The 16,067-nt window shown below is 38.0% G+C and overlaps 1 protein-coding gene across 1 annotated transcript; it reads left to right on the top strand.

Annotated features, from left to right (window-relative positions):
• The first annotated feature begins 1,984 nt into the window (after positions 1-1,984).
• On the top strand, positions 1,985-12,687 carry LOC136048885 (alpha-fetoprotein-like). Its single transcript, XM_065736786.1, has 14 exons — positions 1,985-2,114; positions 3,505-3,565; positions 3,785-3,920; positions 4,334-4,536; positions 5,068-5,215; positions 5,464-5,561; positions 6,010-6,139; positions 6,723-6,937; positions 7,771-7,903; positions 8,692-8,789; positions 9,945-10,083; positions 10,521-10,744; positions 11,603-11,735; positions 12,643-12,687. Exons 1-14 carry the CDS (start codon positions 2,030-2,032, stop codon positions 12,685-12,687), a joined length of 1,848 nt encoding a protein of 615 aa, XP_065592858.1. The 5' UTR covers positions 1,985-2,029.
• The last annotated feature ends 3,380 nt before the right edge of the window (positions 12,688-16,067 follow it).

Raw genomic sequence — 16,067 nt, forward strand, 5'->3', positions numbered from 1 at the left:
AACCTTAAAACCTAGACAGCTTCTTTTTTTTTTTTTTTTTTTTTTTTTTTTTTGACATTACACTTAAAAATATGAACGACCTTTTCTAAACAAAAGAATTCAGAAAGTTTCAGTATGAACACTAGACAGCACATTCCAATACTGGAAGTAATTTACAAGGAAAAGAACTCCAAATATCAAAGCAGTTTAGGATTTTGTAAAGATAAGCTATCTCACTACTTGAGAAAAAGCTGAATTCTTCCAGGCATATGAGCTTCCTACGAATATCATTCATTTCAGAATGAATTTTCAGGATTTTGTAAGACTACTAGTCTGCAAGTGCATAATGCAAGAATACAACTGAATCTGTTACATAGATTACTTACATCACCAGAAAGCACCAAGGTTGACTTCCAAGAAAGAGAATGGATATATTTATAGAATCATGAATTAGCCAGCACAAGCAAAAATTAAATTCATAAATTCTGGTCTTATTAGTAAAAGTAAAAACTAAGCACCTGATCTTTAGGGAGACATGCTTGCTCTTCAGTGGCTTAATTAGGGATTATTAATCAATGACTCAATTGTATCAGCTGGTTTTAGCTCTCCCTTGAACTTGCAAGACAGTTTGTAAGAAGGCCTGGAAACAGCTGTAGTCTCCACAAGTCTAAAACTGATTTGGTCAGCAAGGTTTGGAAAACAAGAAGTCATAATTCTTTCATTTGTTCAGGTTAAAAACTCTATGTACAATTCCCTTCAACAGGTGAGAGCCTGTTCACTGCCATTCTCATAGTAGGAAATATTCTCAAATAAAAGTGAGAAGTATTTTACCATCCAACTAAGCTTGGTGAAAGGCAGAGGAGACGTTGAATTTAAGCATTTCAGCAGCTACGTACAGCTTCCTGAAATAATTAGGATGGCACATTGCACATCAATAAGCTCTCACACACTATAAAACTGCTATAAAAGGCCTCTAGCATCAGTGGCTCAGATGCTTCTGAATGTTTTCTTCAAGCAAATACACCTCCCCTGCCCTTATAGTTTACTGTAACGTGCTTGTATTTGAGTATCATCATAAAAATAAGGGGATTAACCTGTATCTCTCTTTGCTGTTTCTGAGGAAACTGATCTGGAATTGCACCAGGCAGTTCCCAGATTACCCCCATGCTTCCACCTTCACTCAGAATCATTTTTCCTTTTGATACTGTCTCATGTGAGATCAAACAAGCCTTATCCTTCTTCAGAATGAAACAAACAGTATTGCCGGTTTCTCACTAAAGAAATAATTTTTTTTTTTTCTCTCAGACTGAATATACATATCCTTATCCACTCATCTCTTAGTTACAAATATCCATGGCCATAAATATCTTAAGCCATTCTGTCTACAAAAATTGACAGTTTTGCTTATAGCATACTTTTGAAAAAAAAAAAACATAAAATAAGTTATTTTTTTCTCCTTTGTTCTAATTTTCAGGTTGATTTTGTTTGAAGATTTCAGATGCATTTTAATGCTAATTGTTAATGTTTCAAACATATAGGGTACTTAGTTCAGCCTTTTCACCATGACACTTTGGAATATGGGGGCAAGAGATGGCTTTTTCAGAAGGAAGAGGGCAAAAATCTCAGGCTAACTAATGAACTTGGGATCCTTTGGTCAACATTGTGTTAGGAAGGAACCTTTTGCACAGCAGTCACCTTTGAACAAATCTGTAAGTAGAAAAGATCTACATTTACGATAAAAAGCACAGAGAATGTTTAAACTTCTTGTTTGAAGTGTGATAAGTTAAAAATGTCTACCTAAATTTCAGGAGGAAAAAAATCTACAAAGTCCTTTCTTTGCAACAAGTTGATCAGTTCAACACACTGAGCAAATAATGGCATGTTTAATTATTGTGGGAATATTCTAGAAAGGCTAATGTTATATATGACACTAAAGGGGTTTTGATTAACCAGAAATTGTTTGGTAGAGTATATATATCATCTGCCTTAAGTCTTTCTGATTTTCAGAGATAAACTAAACCTATCTCTGTTCCTGTCAAAGGCTGACATTATGAACTGGAAAACAGTAATTTATATTATTTTATTAGTAAGCTTTACTATAGTCAGAGCCCTGCCTAGAAGTTATCGGGACATAGGTAAGCATACAGCTTTGTGTTTTTATTCTGTTCTTTCACACAGTACTGATGACTGCAACTTGACATGCATGGGTTATTTGGTATTGGTTTATCACTGCAAATTCTATGCTAGTTTTTTCTTATAAGTGCAAGATATACAGGTAGCTGTATAATTCTATTTTTGTGATCAGCCTTAGATATATCACTTCTTGACAGTCCATGTGCTGTGTTGTACAGCCCATGCTTACTGAGAGGATGTGTACTGAAGGGTACTTCAATCTATAGGGGTGTGGTTATTCTACTAAATTTCAAGTACTCCAAAACCTGACAAAGCAAAGGCTGCAGTTGTTCTAGCATCCGTAGATAGTCCACAAGAGAAAGACAGTGAAGTAAAGAGTAGGATGCTACATCCAGCTAATTATTCAGAGTAGCTATTTTAGGAAATTGCTCTTTGTTATTCTTTGGAGGAGTCTTACTCTCCACTAACCACAGAAGGAGCCTATGATGACTCCACTTGGCACTGAGTTTTCAGTCCTCAAAAAGGAAACAGCTGAAAACCTCCCACACGTAGGTCTGATGAGTCTCTCACATTATATATTTCTGTCACTGGTCAAATGTTCTCATCTTTAGAACTTTCAAATGCACTAACAACTGCTGTTTGTCTTATTTATCTTTAATCACCATCCCAGTTGACACTTCCTCATTACTTAGAGAAACTAGGTTAGCATTTCTTTTTTTCTGATCCTTCATGCTGCCCTCAGCCTTATTGTCATGGGTGTGAGATAGAATCATCCTGATTAGGGAAGATGCTCCTTATGTCAAAATTAGTCTCTGACAGTATTCTCTAATAAACAAGAAATGATTGGATTTAGGCTTGGCCATTAACGAAAGATCCACTGGCAAAGGAAAATATTTGCATATAATCTTCAGTTAAATTAGGCACATTGTGTTCCACTGGGCCAGTTAATGGCACATACAGAAGGATGAAGTACTGTGATTTTTTGTCGAGCTTTGTTTACCAATGTAGCCCTCAATGTATTGCACATTTTCTACACAGGGAAGCCTTCACCTGCAGCCAAGTGATCATCAAGTACACTTTAAAATAGCTAAGACAAGACTAAAAAGTAATTTCTAAGGTGTTTATTTAATCATGCGATGTACACCATCATACCTGAACATCTTCTAGATTTAACTGTGCAGAGAAATTACACTGTAGCTCAAAAACAAATTGTTTCACACCCTCAAGTCGAATAGATAGCATGGTCTCACACTTTCCACCTTAGGACAGTACTCCTGGCACTGGATTATATTTTTTTTCTGAAACTCTAGTATAAAGAATAATAATAATAAAAAAGTGTTTAATGTAGCATTTGAACCATTTTATTCAAACACCAACTATCTTGTTTTTCAGAGGAAAAAAACAGCATCAGCCAGCGGTTTTCTCAGCTGCAAGAGAATAATTTTAAAGCCATGTAAGTTGTCCGGGCAAATTCTCTATCAGTGAACACCTCTATGCCATTTTGTGTTATTTGGAGATGAACGTGCACTTCAAGTAGCACAGTCCCTGTTTCACCAGCCTGAGCCAATTGGTGATAGAAACCCTCCTAGTATTGTTGACACTCATGCAAAAAGTAATAGTTATTTTTTTAGCTAGATAGCAACATTCTTAATGCTCTGCATTCTTCCTACAGTGCCATGATCATGTTTGCACAGTATATGCAAGGAAGCACATTTGGCCAAGTAGTTAAAATGGCTGAAGCTGTAACAGACCTTGCCAAAAGGTGCATTGATGGAGAAAGAAATGACCCGAACTGTCAGAAGCCTTTGGTAAGCAAGTTTGTACTTTTAATGTAAAGGAGACACGGTTTACTTGTGTGTGTAAGTTTGTTCTTATTGACTCTATCCTTCTCCATGCTCAAACTTAAGAGATATCTCAAGATGAGGAAAAGAAAAGAAAGTCCTTTGCAGAAAATTCCACAGTAGCTTTCAACCTCATAAAACATTTGTGAAGCTGTGCTTCTACGGTTAGCTTAACAAAATTCACTAGAAGCCAGATTAGATATTTCTAGCAAAAATGTTTTAGAAGTCGCTCTGACACTACAGGCAAACCAGGGGTAGTAAAGAGAGAAACTATATATTTATGCAAGTTTGGGCTTGTTGGGTTAAAAAGTCTCCTCAGAAAGCTCACAGTGATGAAATGGAATCCTCACACACATTAGCTTCTTTCTAATTTTTCACAGGACAGGATCTTCCTCAATACAATATGCCAGGAGGACAATCTTCCCAGGTTTACTGACTGCTGTGCTAAAAAGGACCCTGAAAGAAATGATTGCTTTCTCTCCCTCAAAAATTCGTCAAGAGGATTAATTTCTCCTTTTGAAAGGCCAAACGCTGAAGCTGCCTGCAAAAATTACTCAGAGCATCGCCATTCGTTACCAGGATAGTAAGTAAATAAATTGTAGACTCATTGCCTGTGTATGATGGTTATAAGCCTTGAGACCACAAATGCAGTTATCAACCAAAAAGTTCAATGAGACTTGCTGTAAAGCCATCCTCTTTTTTCTTCCTAATGAGAAATATTTGAATAACCCATCTGGGTCAATTTGTTGTCACGCAAAACCTGTTCTGCCACAGCCTTTGAAAATAGCTTCAAACATAAAACATTCTGATCTATCTTGTTGTAGTTTATATAAAGCACTCATCTGAAACACCAGGGATTTGACTTCCATCCTTAAAAGCCAAGCAGACATTTTGCTGCCTCTAAACCAGATCTGGCAGGATCTCGGCCTTTAATTTCCAAAAAATGCCAGCCTCGTCAGAATTATTTCAAGATACACTGCGCCATACAGCTTGTTGTTTTGACAAGACAACAGTTACTTCTAGTAGCTAAAATTTGGCAGATACTGCAATACCACTGCAGCTCCCTACATTTCAGGGCTTAATCTGATAGTAAAGACATTTATCTCTGTTTTAGTTTTATCTATGAGGTTTCCAGAAGGAATCCTTTCCTCTATGCCCCAACAATCCTGTCTGTTGCTATGCATTATGACAAGATGATGAAGGACTGCTGCAGAAGTGCTGAAGACTCCACTCATAACTTGGAGGAATGCTTTCGGAGACAGGTATTACAAAGCAAGGGTTTGGTTTAGTAGAATTTGACCAGTGGCTTTCCCATAACCAAACAAATGCTGAAGCAGAGCTATTGACTATTTATTTTTTAGCATCTACATCTGACGTTAAAACTCACCCTGCTAAGGACAGGCTGTAATCTGACTTGAATGCTACTTAACTACTTAAATCAGTAGTTTTACCACAAAGTATTGTCTCGGCTTTTCTTCCATTTTCATGGACTGTATCTTCTTTCTACCAGGCCCCAAAGGTGGTGAAGCCCATCAGAGAGGATGGCCTGAGGCAGGAACACACATGTGGAATCCTGAAGAAGTTTGGAGAGAGGACAATAAAGGCTCTGTGAGTCCTCCCCATGCTCACCAAACAAGGCTTTGCTCACCAGACTAGTACAAATTGATGCATGACAGCAGTCACTGTTTTCTTACAAGCTCTCATTAGCTTTCAAAACTCCAGAACCAAAGTTTGAAATGAAGAAAGCTCTTTGTAATTTAGTGTTGGAGAGTCATATACAGCTCAGCTCTCATAAGACATAAGGTTGTTATTGTAATGTCATGTTCACCTACCACACTTCTTTTTCTCACACTAGATTTCACATGAGATCCTTAGATGACTCTGAATAACTCAGCCCTGGGCTTCAAGGAACCTTTTTGTTTTTTAATGAACTTCAGTGAGAGCAAAAACAGGCCATCTCTGACCAATTTGCATAAAGCCTTCTACAGACAAATAATGGAAGCTATCACAGTCTCACATTGTGAATAGTAGCAATAACTATTTTTCTTCATTTTAGGAAACTTGCTCAGATAAGCCAGAAATTCCCTAAAGCTGATTTTTTTACTGTTACTAAACTTGTGTCGGATATTGCTAACATGCACAAAGACTGCTGTCGTGGAGATATGCTGGAGTGTATGCGTGATAGGGTAAAATATTTAATATTTATATACATTTTGAGAAATTACATGCCTTTTTCTCTTTTTTTCAGATTTTTTTCCTCCTGTGTTGTACTGTTTGCTTTGGAGCTTAATTCTTTTAGTCTAAAAACTTGGTGATTGTCCCATTTGACTTTTTTTCTGTTATGAAGTCTTAAAAAAAAGTCAGCAAATCAACTTTGTGACTAGAATGGCCTAATTCTGTTTTAGTAAATCCTATTGCAACTCCTAGCTGTGCCATATATTTTCTGTGCAGCTTTCAGCAAAACACTTATATGCTCTTCCTCTGCTCTCTCTGTTTTCCTATCATACCAAATCTATCTATCTCACTACTTGTCCAAGAGGTCTTGCTAAAAAGCTAACTTCTCTGTTTAGTTGTTATCTGGCACCTATCAGCAGCTAGAGCAACAAGATTTCTGTTCTGCTCTGCCAGACAACTACAGTACAGCTTTGGTCAGCCTCCTCCTCCCTTTGACTGTCCGCTTCTCTGCCTGTAAAATGGGGATAACAATGCTGGTCATAAAAACCGAAGGTGAAAATCTGACTGAACTTTCTTCCTTTCTTTGCTTTTCAGGAAGAAATTCTACATTATGTCTGCACCAACCCAGACATTATATCAAGTAAAATTAAAAAGTGCTGTGAAAAGCCACTGCTTCAAAGAAGTGAATGCATTGTTAATGCAGAAAATGATGACAAACCTGAAGACTTGTCTCCCCAAGTCAGAGAGTTTATAGAAGATAAAGGAGTATGTGAACGCTTTGCTCAGGAAAAAGATACCCACTTAGCCAGGTAACACTTGTTACACAGGTAACATCTGCTCTTCAATTTTGCTGTTCCACTACTTGGGTTAAAAGATGGCAGTTGGAAAAACAAAGATCAGCTTATTTAGACACAGATTTGTCTGCACTGTAAGCATGTAGGAACTGCACAAAATTATCTTCATAAAACACCAACCTTAGAGGGTATGAAACAGGAACAAATACTGAACAAGACACTATTATTTCAGATAAAACTGAAGAAATGGATGTAAAATTTAGGTACTATCAGTTGTGATCTCAGGCTCAAAATCTAGCTTTGATCCACTCTTAAACAGGAATAAAAACACACACCAAAGTGAAGCTCATGTTTTGATTCAATTGGTTTGATCCATTTCTTTTCTAGACACGTCCCTTTGTGTGATGAAGCCCTGACCCTACCTGTAGCAAACCTATGCAAAAAGAAAAAAAAAAAGCCACAAGCTGTAACAGATACAGTATCAAGTCACAAATAAAGACTATTAATTTACTTCAAATAACATCTACCACTTCTATTTATGAACAGTGCAGCTAAAAGACTGAGCACAATGCTAGGCAGAGCGATGGCTTTCAGAACAGCTAATCTTTCCAAGATCTTTAGAGAAATTGCTCTGTTACTGGAAATTATTTAATTTAGATAGGAAGAGCTTAACAAGCCACGTTCGGTTCAAGCTGAATCCAGGGCTGTAATTTTGTGAAATTCTCCCCACTAAAAGAAAGGCCAGATGAAGGCACCCCAAAAGCATCCTTACTGTCCCTACCCATCCCCAATCTCCTGAAAGCCATTGTTTTGTCTTATTGCTAATTCCTGATGCATACATGTTGCAGGTTTCTCTATGAATATTCCAGAAGACACCCTGAATTTTCTGCTCAAATGCTTTTAAGAATTGGTAAAGGGTATGAGGACCTGCTGGATGAGTGCTGCAAAACTGGTTCTCCAGACAACTGCTGCAGCAGAGGGGTAAGTGTTTTACACAGTACATGGATGAACTCAGACACACAACCACACGTTCTGGCTAAACAGTGCTGGTGTGGGTACAGGAGAAAACCCTCTCTTGGTGTGCATGCCTGATTTCAGGTATCCCAGCCTCCTCCTCTCCCTGTGGGCATTTTGCAAGAAGCTGCTACTACTAAAGTGATTTAACATTGACAGACAATGATGCTGGTGGGAGGGAGGTAGCTAGCATTTCTGTGAGACCCTAGTCTCTGTTAGGCTTCCCTGTAGTCCCAACTTGCACACCTGCAAATGGAAAAGGCCTTTACTCAGAGGATGGTGAGGCAGTGGCACAGGCTGGCAAGAGACCTGTGGGTGCTCCATCCCTGGAGGTATTCAAGGCCAGGTTGGATGGGGCCCTGGGCAGCCTGCTCTGGTGGGAGGCAACCAGCCCATGGCAGGCCTGAACTAGATGGGCTTTAATGTCCCTTCCAACCCAGGCCATTCTATGGTTCTTATGGTTATGGTCTCAGATATAGACATCAGCATCTTATATGTTTGAAGTTCGGAGCTCCTCTGTGTCTCTGACCTAGCCTTCCATCACTTATGGAATTAATATTTAAAGACGATTGAAGTGGACTTCTATCACATTCAGGCAGTTTAGAAGTTTTAGACACAGTAAGACCACCTAATAAAATTAAAACTTGGTGGTAAATTTCAGGTAGCTATGGAGATCAAGGCCTCATTATGAGGCAATAGGGCATTTTGCATTCCTCCCAAAAAAGTGACTCCTTGAATTAATTTATTTTCCTCAGGAAGAAGAACTGAAGAAACACATCTATGAAACTGAAAGCGTGATGAAGACAAGCTGTGACATTTACAAGGAGAAAGGAGATTACTATTTCCAAAATGAGTATTTATCTTCCGTTTTTAAAATATGAATCTGCTTATCTGATGTCTGTACCAGACAGGCACAACGTAGGCTGGAATAAATCCATGGATGGGAGAAAAGCTGGACTAAAAGATATCACTTGAATGTTTGGTCCAATAAGTTAATGCCTTTTATGATTTTCTTTTCTTCTCTTTTTCAAGACAATGTTCTGTCCTCGCTCAGCTACTAAGGCAGTGAAACGACAACTTGTTCAATCCCTCATCTACTTTTACTAGGGATTGGTGGCTTTTGTTTTGCTCTATAGCTGCATTTGGAGCTGTGAGCTGTAATTTAAGAATCACAAATTCGGCCAAAAGGCAGTTTCTTTTTCAAAATACCTTTCTCTAATTCCAGCAGCAGATGTAAATACTAACAATTTTAATAAGTAACTAACTAAAGCAGATAGAGAAAAACCTGAGTAGCTTAACCATGTGCTGTGCTTCAAATGCAACATGCAAGCACAAGCCTCCTGCAGGAATTCTGGCCTCAATTTGCAATTTTAATGAGCACATACCTAACAAAGTATGTAAGCAATTTGAAATCTATAAACCGCTTGCATCAGTTTAGGCTTCTGCTGTCTGGGGAGAAAGATATAGAGAGCTTTTTGTACTCTTAGGCATGCTTGATCTTTAAAAGACTTTAGGAACTAGAGCCCAATATCCTACTTCTGCCTATTGTACCAGTTTTTATGGTTTTCCTGGCCACTACGGCTAAGAAGCACAGTTTTTACGTTGGGAAAAAAAATCTTTTATAATTTATCTCCTGTTGAGATCTGCTCTGCCAAGAAGTCACTGGAGTTCAGTTTTGCTTCTAAACAAGCTCCCTGCTTTCCCAGGAAAATGAACAACACAGGGAAAATATACATACCATTTCATAAGAGAGCCTACCACAGTATAAATGGCAATGTTAGCACTAACTTGCTTAGCCTGGTAGGAGACTGGTCAGAAAAAGGAGAGATCTTGTACAGAGCATGCTTATACTTGCTTACATGAGTCACACCAGGCTGAGTTCTGCCCTAGTGGGAATGAGCATTCTGCTGTGGGATTTGGCTGGAGCCTTACAGAGTTGACAGCAGTGGCTTGCTCACCACTGCCTGCTTGAATGTAAGCACCAATACCAAAGATATTATCATTTCAGGCTTCTCCTGAGCTTCACCAAAAAGATGCCTCAGCTAACATCTGCAGAGCTGATAAAATTCACCAAGCAAATGACTACAATTGGCTCCAAATGCTGCCAGTTAAGCCAGGACAAGTTATTGCCTTGTGCTGAAGAAAATGTAAGTTTGTTGATTTTTTGTTTTTTGTTTTTTTTCACTTGTCTTAGTCCTGATTTTTTTCTGAAGCTCTGTGTCAGTTCCCACTACGAGCAAAGTCCAAGAGCTTGAAATACCAGTAAACGAGCAAAATGTTCACTGAGCTATCAAAGCTGCCCTGAAGATATACTTCCAGATACACACCTGCAGTAAGCATGACACAGTGTTATTGAATTCAGTCCTTGAATTACTCTGTGAGTATGCATTGCAGGCAATCCATTTAGCAGAACGAATGTAGGCAAAGCATTCAGCAGAAAAAATCCCTTTTATCTCACCAACACAGCCAAATTTAAATTCTCAGTTGTTATTTACAACTTTACTAAATGCAGCATCTATTTCAGGGATTTTTTTTACAATAAAGGAGTAACATGAAATTGTGTTTTTCACCTCTTCCTGTAAAGCTGGATCTTGTGCTTGGAGAAATATGCAGAAGACACCTGACCAATCCAATAAACCCTGGTGTTTGCCACTGTTGTAGTAGCTCCTACGCTCTTAGGAGGCCGTGCATGGGGAAACTAGAGATTGATGAAAATTATGTGCCCTTATCGTTAACACCTGATCTATTCACTTTCCATGAAGACTTGTGTACAACTGAAGATGAAAAGTTACAGCACAAGAAGCAGGAGTAAGGCAAATCTCTTTTTTTCTCTTACCCCTGTGTTCCTTATTTATATCCTGGCAATACTCACCTTTCCCTCATCTACTCTACTTGTCTGCCTTCTATAAAACGCCTTGGAAAGCAGCCACATCCTGCCTCAGCAACACACCTGCCTAACTGCTTTTCTTTCTTATCTTTGTCCTATTTTCTTTTGCTGTCTGGTTCAACCTGTACTTATCTGCCTTTAATTAGAAGAAAGTCACTTTTCAGAGATGGGTGGTTCTACTGGTATATACAGCACCTGACAGGAAACAGTAAGTGCTGGAAGTTACCTTGTCACACTGTTCTTTACAGGAACTGTGAAAATCATGTTATAAAAACATACCACAAGAACAAGAAAGCTACTGCATGACCTTTATGGTTTAATTGAAGCTTGTATCCCTATGAGACAGCCTATGTATTTATCCATATCCCAAGCTCTCCTTCAATTTACAGATACTTGATTGTCTTTGTCGAATAGAACTATCATTCTTGACCCCCCACTACAAGGGAAAACAAGTTATCTTAGATAACCTGTGTTATGCCAAGCTGATATTGTCTTGGACACTCCTGAGTGGTAGTAATACAAACCAACTGTATCATTTGTTCAGGGGTATTCATGGTGGAACAACATCAAAAACAAGTACTGCCATTTTACTTCACAGGAGAATAGGGAGATACTCCCCACTGTAAATACCTGCCCTGGGTGGTTCATAAAGACAAAAAAAGCTATAGGGAGCAAGTGTGTAATAAGAAAACAGAGAACTTATTGGACTAGTGGTTGAGAAGTGCTTCTTAAGCTGCATGCTCACCTGCCAGCTTCATAGGACTTTGCTTCCCTTGCAGAATGCTCATCAACCTCATCAAATACAAGCCTCAGATCACACAGGAACAGCTGACCTCTGTCACTGTGGCTTTTACTGCCATGAGGGAACAGTGCTGCAAAGAAGAGAATCGTGAGGCATGTTTTGTGAAAGAGGTATTGGTTCTGCTTTCATTTATATATTCTCAATCAAAATGAAAACACGAGTGTAAATTTCTCCATTATGCAACAAAAGCAAATCCTGACTAGCTGAAATTCCTTTTGTTACTTTTCCCTGGCTAGCAGTACTTGACTGAATTTCCTATTAAAAGAAATTCCTATGCAATAGGGAGGGGAAAGAATATTCCAAATTCTGTCAAAGCATTTCCTGTATTTATTTCCCCTTGTCTGCTTTTCTCTCTTCTGTGTTATTTTAGCTTCTTGAACTTCATACTACAGAGTTACTTAGATTTCTCTCTACCGTCCAGTAAACCTGCTCTTCCTTAATTCTCAGCTCTCTCCAGTGTATTCCTTAAAGTTTAAGCTTCCCATGACCCTTGAGCCTCACTCCCTTTTCTACCAAGACCTCACCTCACTTTATGTCATAAAATGTCACTTTAGTTAAGAAATTTCCAGCTCTGTTTCACTCAGCCTATCTACGAAGAACCACAGCACTAACTCTTCATAATAAAACTACTTCAGTTTTTTTTCCAACAAATATGAAACCACCTAATACAATCTGAGCTGAACAGTGCGTTCATTGTATCATACGTACATTGTTCGTACACAACTTGTAAAGATCATAAAACATTAAGGAATTGACTTCCTGACGTACACACATAATATGCTTACCAAGTATATTATCTTAAAGAGTGGTCAGGCACTGGAACAGGCTGCCTGAGGAGGTGGTGGACTCACAGACCCTGGAGGTGTTTAAAAATTGTTTGGATGTTGTACTGAGGCACATGGTCTAGTGGGAAATTACTGCAACAGGTGGATCTTAAAGGTTCTTCCTAACCTTGGTGATTCTTTGATTCCACAGTCTTTCTGATTTTATTGCTTATAGATGTTTTATTTCTTTCAGGGTCCAGAACTTATAAAAAGAAGTGAAAAAATGCTGTCAGCCTGAAGAACTCACTTAGCATATTGGAAGACATTTACTGAACACTATGGAGCAGCACAAATCAAATACTGAGCACAACTTTTCTAAATATTCAAGAAGTATAAGCAGGAGAATGAGTTATCACATTGGAGAATGCCGTGTTCTGGCTCTTTACCCACAAACCTAATGGTGTCAGTACAATTTTTACCAGCTGTAGTTCTGCCATTGTCTGATTTTCCACTGTCAACAAGGTAAAGGGGTGCCTCGAGTAAAACATCACATTCCTGAAAAAAAAATCTCACAAGCTATGAAACCGTAAATATTGTCTTCCTTCACAGCTCAGCCTAAATGAAATTTGAATAAGTGTATGAATTTTATTCAGATGGAGGGGAAATTTATATGAAAATATCATGCCTAGCTCTTACATCTTTGATTCGAAATGATCAAGAGCGTGTAATATTTAAACCAAAACAAATAACTTAAACCCACTTGAATAAAAAAATAAGGTGCAGCACAAAACTTAACTGGATGGAAAATGAGGTTTTAAATGTGTCCATAATCTTATGCTATATAATATTATTGTTCATGTATGAAATAGTCACAGACCAAAATAAAAGTAATCTAAACACTGGGCTTATGAACACTGGGCTTATGAAGCGTAAAGAAAAACAAGATTGAAAAAAAAATCTTCCCATAACTATGTTTAAAATATTTTTGAAACACCAAATATTGTTTTGGTATTTTAATAGGACTGTCTTTGAAATACAACATGTTCATTCATTAACAAGCTGCTGTGGGGAATTGTAAAATTACCTTCAGGCACAGAAAGATTATTTCAGTCATCCCAGACAGAGCAAGGAGGAAGACAGATGAGCAAAATGTCATTAAGGTGAAACATGACACTCTTGTTCAGCAGACAAACATTTCTAGAAAGCACCAGAATGCTGCTGAATTTAAAGTACATAACAAGAGATAATTCTTAAGAGTCAAATTGAAGAGGTTGACCAAACGAAGTCCCTTCAGAATCCATCCTGTGTATGCTGCTAGACAGCGTTTTCATTAATGACATAATGAAAGGAAAACCATTCATTCAATTTGTGACAGACAAAGAGGTGGGCAGAGGCTGATGCAGATATCACTGCAGCACTTCTGATGTCAAAATCATCTTGGTGAATTACAAAAATAGCCTAGAAAAACATCAGCTGTGTTCTGTGAAAAATTAAACATGTGACAGGTATAATTAAGCAACTAGTACAGTACAGTAGTACAGTACAGGAAAAATATTAATTACAGTGTTGAATGAATAACAATGCAGTTACAACAAATGACAAACTGATCAATAGTTGCTGATATTTTACTGCTAATTGAGGTGTAACATCATGCTTGCATGCTGATAGTATAAACACAATTATCAACAGATAAAACAGAAGAGTGAGACATCTAATATACACATCACAGTTTTATTTTTCCTCACCTTTTATAAGGAGTTTGCTGAGGTACTTGGACAAATCCTAGGTCTCAGTTGCAGACAAAATTCCACTGAAAAATAAGCAACAATTAACAGTCAAAGTTCCATGAAAAAAAAAAGGGAAAACCAGAATACATGGGGGTTGTGCTGTTTAGTAAGAAAGGCTATAAGAAGATAGAAGTCTTCGCCAATCAAAAAAGACAGGTCCCAGGACAAAGAAAAGCCAGTCAGCACCAAGAAAGGAGAACAAAGCAATGGAATTGATGGTCTGGGAAAAGTAAGGAGCTCCAAAAAAGACAGCACACATTACCCAAGTACAAGTGATGAGATCATATAAAGCTTCTCTCAGCACAGTTTTCTCAGGATTTAACGTTCTGATGCACATCACTCTTCTGGATTCTGGGGTTGGGTTTTGGTGTTTGGTTTGTTTTTAATATTATCTTTCATCCTCAAAGTCCAGTGATGACTTGGGATTTTTCTCACTGGGTTGGTTAGTAGCAGCAAAATCAGGTAATATTTTTCACTCTAGCGTCTTATTTGTTATGTCTTAGGCCTTGAATTCAAAAGAAACTCGTATTTCCTCTGTCATCTGCTTTTCATTGCTGTTACCTTGAGTACTGAATAACTCTTTGGAATAAAATCTTCCTCTGTTCTTGTCAGCATTTGTCAGAAACAATTCATTTAAATGATTACAATATTCACACAACTCACACCATTGTAACACAGCAGCTTTATTTCACTAGTGCTTTAAATCCAGCAACCTACAGATAACTTGTGCTAGGCTCCATTGTTAGTTTTCCTGTACTGCTCAGTTCCAATTCAGCTAGACAAGTTGAACTCAACGGGATCCAAGTATTTAACATCAGATGATTGAAAAAAAAAAAACCCAACTCCATTTAGGAACATACAAGATTGGACAACCTGCTTTGCAAACACTTTTCCATGTAGTCAGTGCGCTGACACTATATTTATGTTGCAAATCTCAGACCAAAGACTTCTGACTGCATCGTGCTTCATTATTTTCACACTGCACATTCATACAACCACAAGCATTTACGAAGTGGAGTACAACAAAAACAATCTAGCTACATAAAAAACCTTAAATACTTTCTCTTTTTCCTAGTTAAAACAATGAGAAGATGCAGCAATGCAGCAGAAAGCCCTGCAGCAGCACTTGCAGTTTTTTGAGTGTAGGTGAGATTTTCTCCCTGCTCATGAGTTTGAGCTACCTGCATATTGCTCTGTGTTTCAGTTCTGATTTGCTCCTTAGAGTAATTTAGGCAGAACAAAGTATTAAATCCAAACTAAGGGGTCTGTTCCCATACTGTAGTGTAGTATCTAGTGACTCATTAGGGCCAACTAGTACCAAATCATATCTGGCTGCAGGTGAACAAAAAACCACAGTCCTTGATATGGTTCAAACTGACAACATTTGCTTGGTTTTGGACAAGAACAAGACACGACTGTAGACTAATTTAGTCTGAAATTTAACCTTTCAAGTCCAACCTATGATACTTTATAGTGAGTTACTCATCTCCTGAACACTTGGCTGATCAATATTTGAATGGTTCACTCATGGAATTTCAGTGACATTTGTGTGCATAATTCTGTTGCTTCAAGGAACAGACACGGGCACACCCAAAGCAACTGTTACAAATACCATGCATCTTGCTTCACTACTGAATTTTTATTTCTCCTCTCTGTGCTTCCACGCCCATAATAATATCCTATGTAGGATTATAATAGACTGTATATTAAAACAAGCACCTGCCCCAAGCACAATAGTTTAATTAGCACAATGACTGCTCGTTTTTGAGTTACTATCCAGCTAATGTCACCTCACAGGAGTACAGCTTTTCACACTTGATTTATTCCAGATGATTTCTAAGCAACATTTTCTGTACGTAATGACCCTCCTTCTCAGCACATATATCCTGTT

Source organism: Cyrtonyx montezumae, unplaced genomic scaffold (genome assembly GCF_038088225.1).
Source record: "Cyrtonyx montezumae isolate F1298 unplaced genomic scaffold, pur_monq_1.0 scaffold_2, whole genome shotgun sequence".
Lineage (NCBI taxonomy): Eukaryota > Metazoa > Chordata > Aves > Galliformes > Odontophoridae > Cyrtonyx > Cyrtonyx montezumae.

Excerpts from the sequence above, each read along its gene's own strand:
- LOC136048885 (XM_065736786.1), top strand. The coding sequence starts at position 2,030 with ATGAACTGGAAAACAGTAATTTATATTATTTTATTAGTAAGCTTTACT. Across the intron at positions 2,115-3,504 it reads TAGAAGTTATCGGGACATAG|AGGAAAAAAACAGCATCAGC; the intron begins GTAAGCATACAG and ends CTTGTTTTTCAG. Across the intron at positions 3,566-3,784 it reads GAGAATAATTTTAAAGCCAT|TGCCATGATCATGTTTGCAC; the intron begins GTAAGTTGTCCG and ends TTCTTCCTACAG.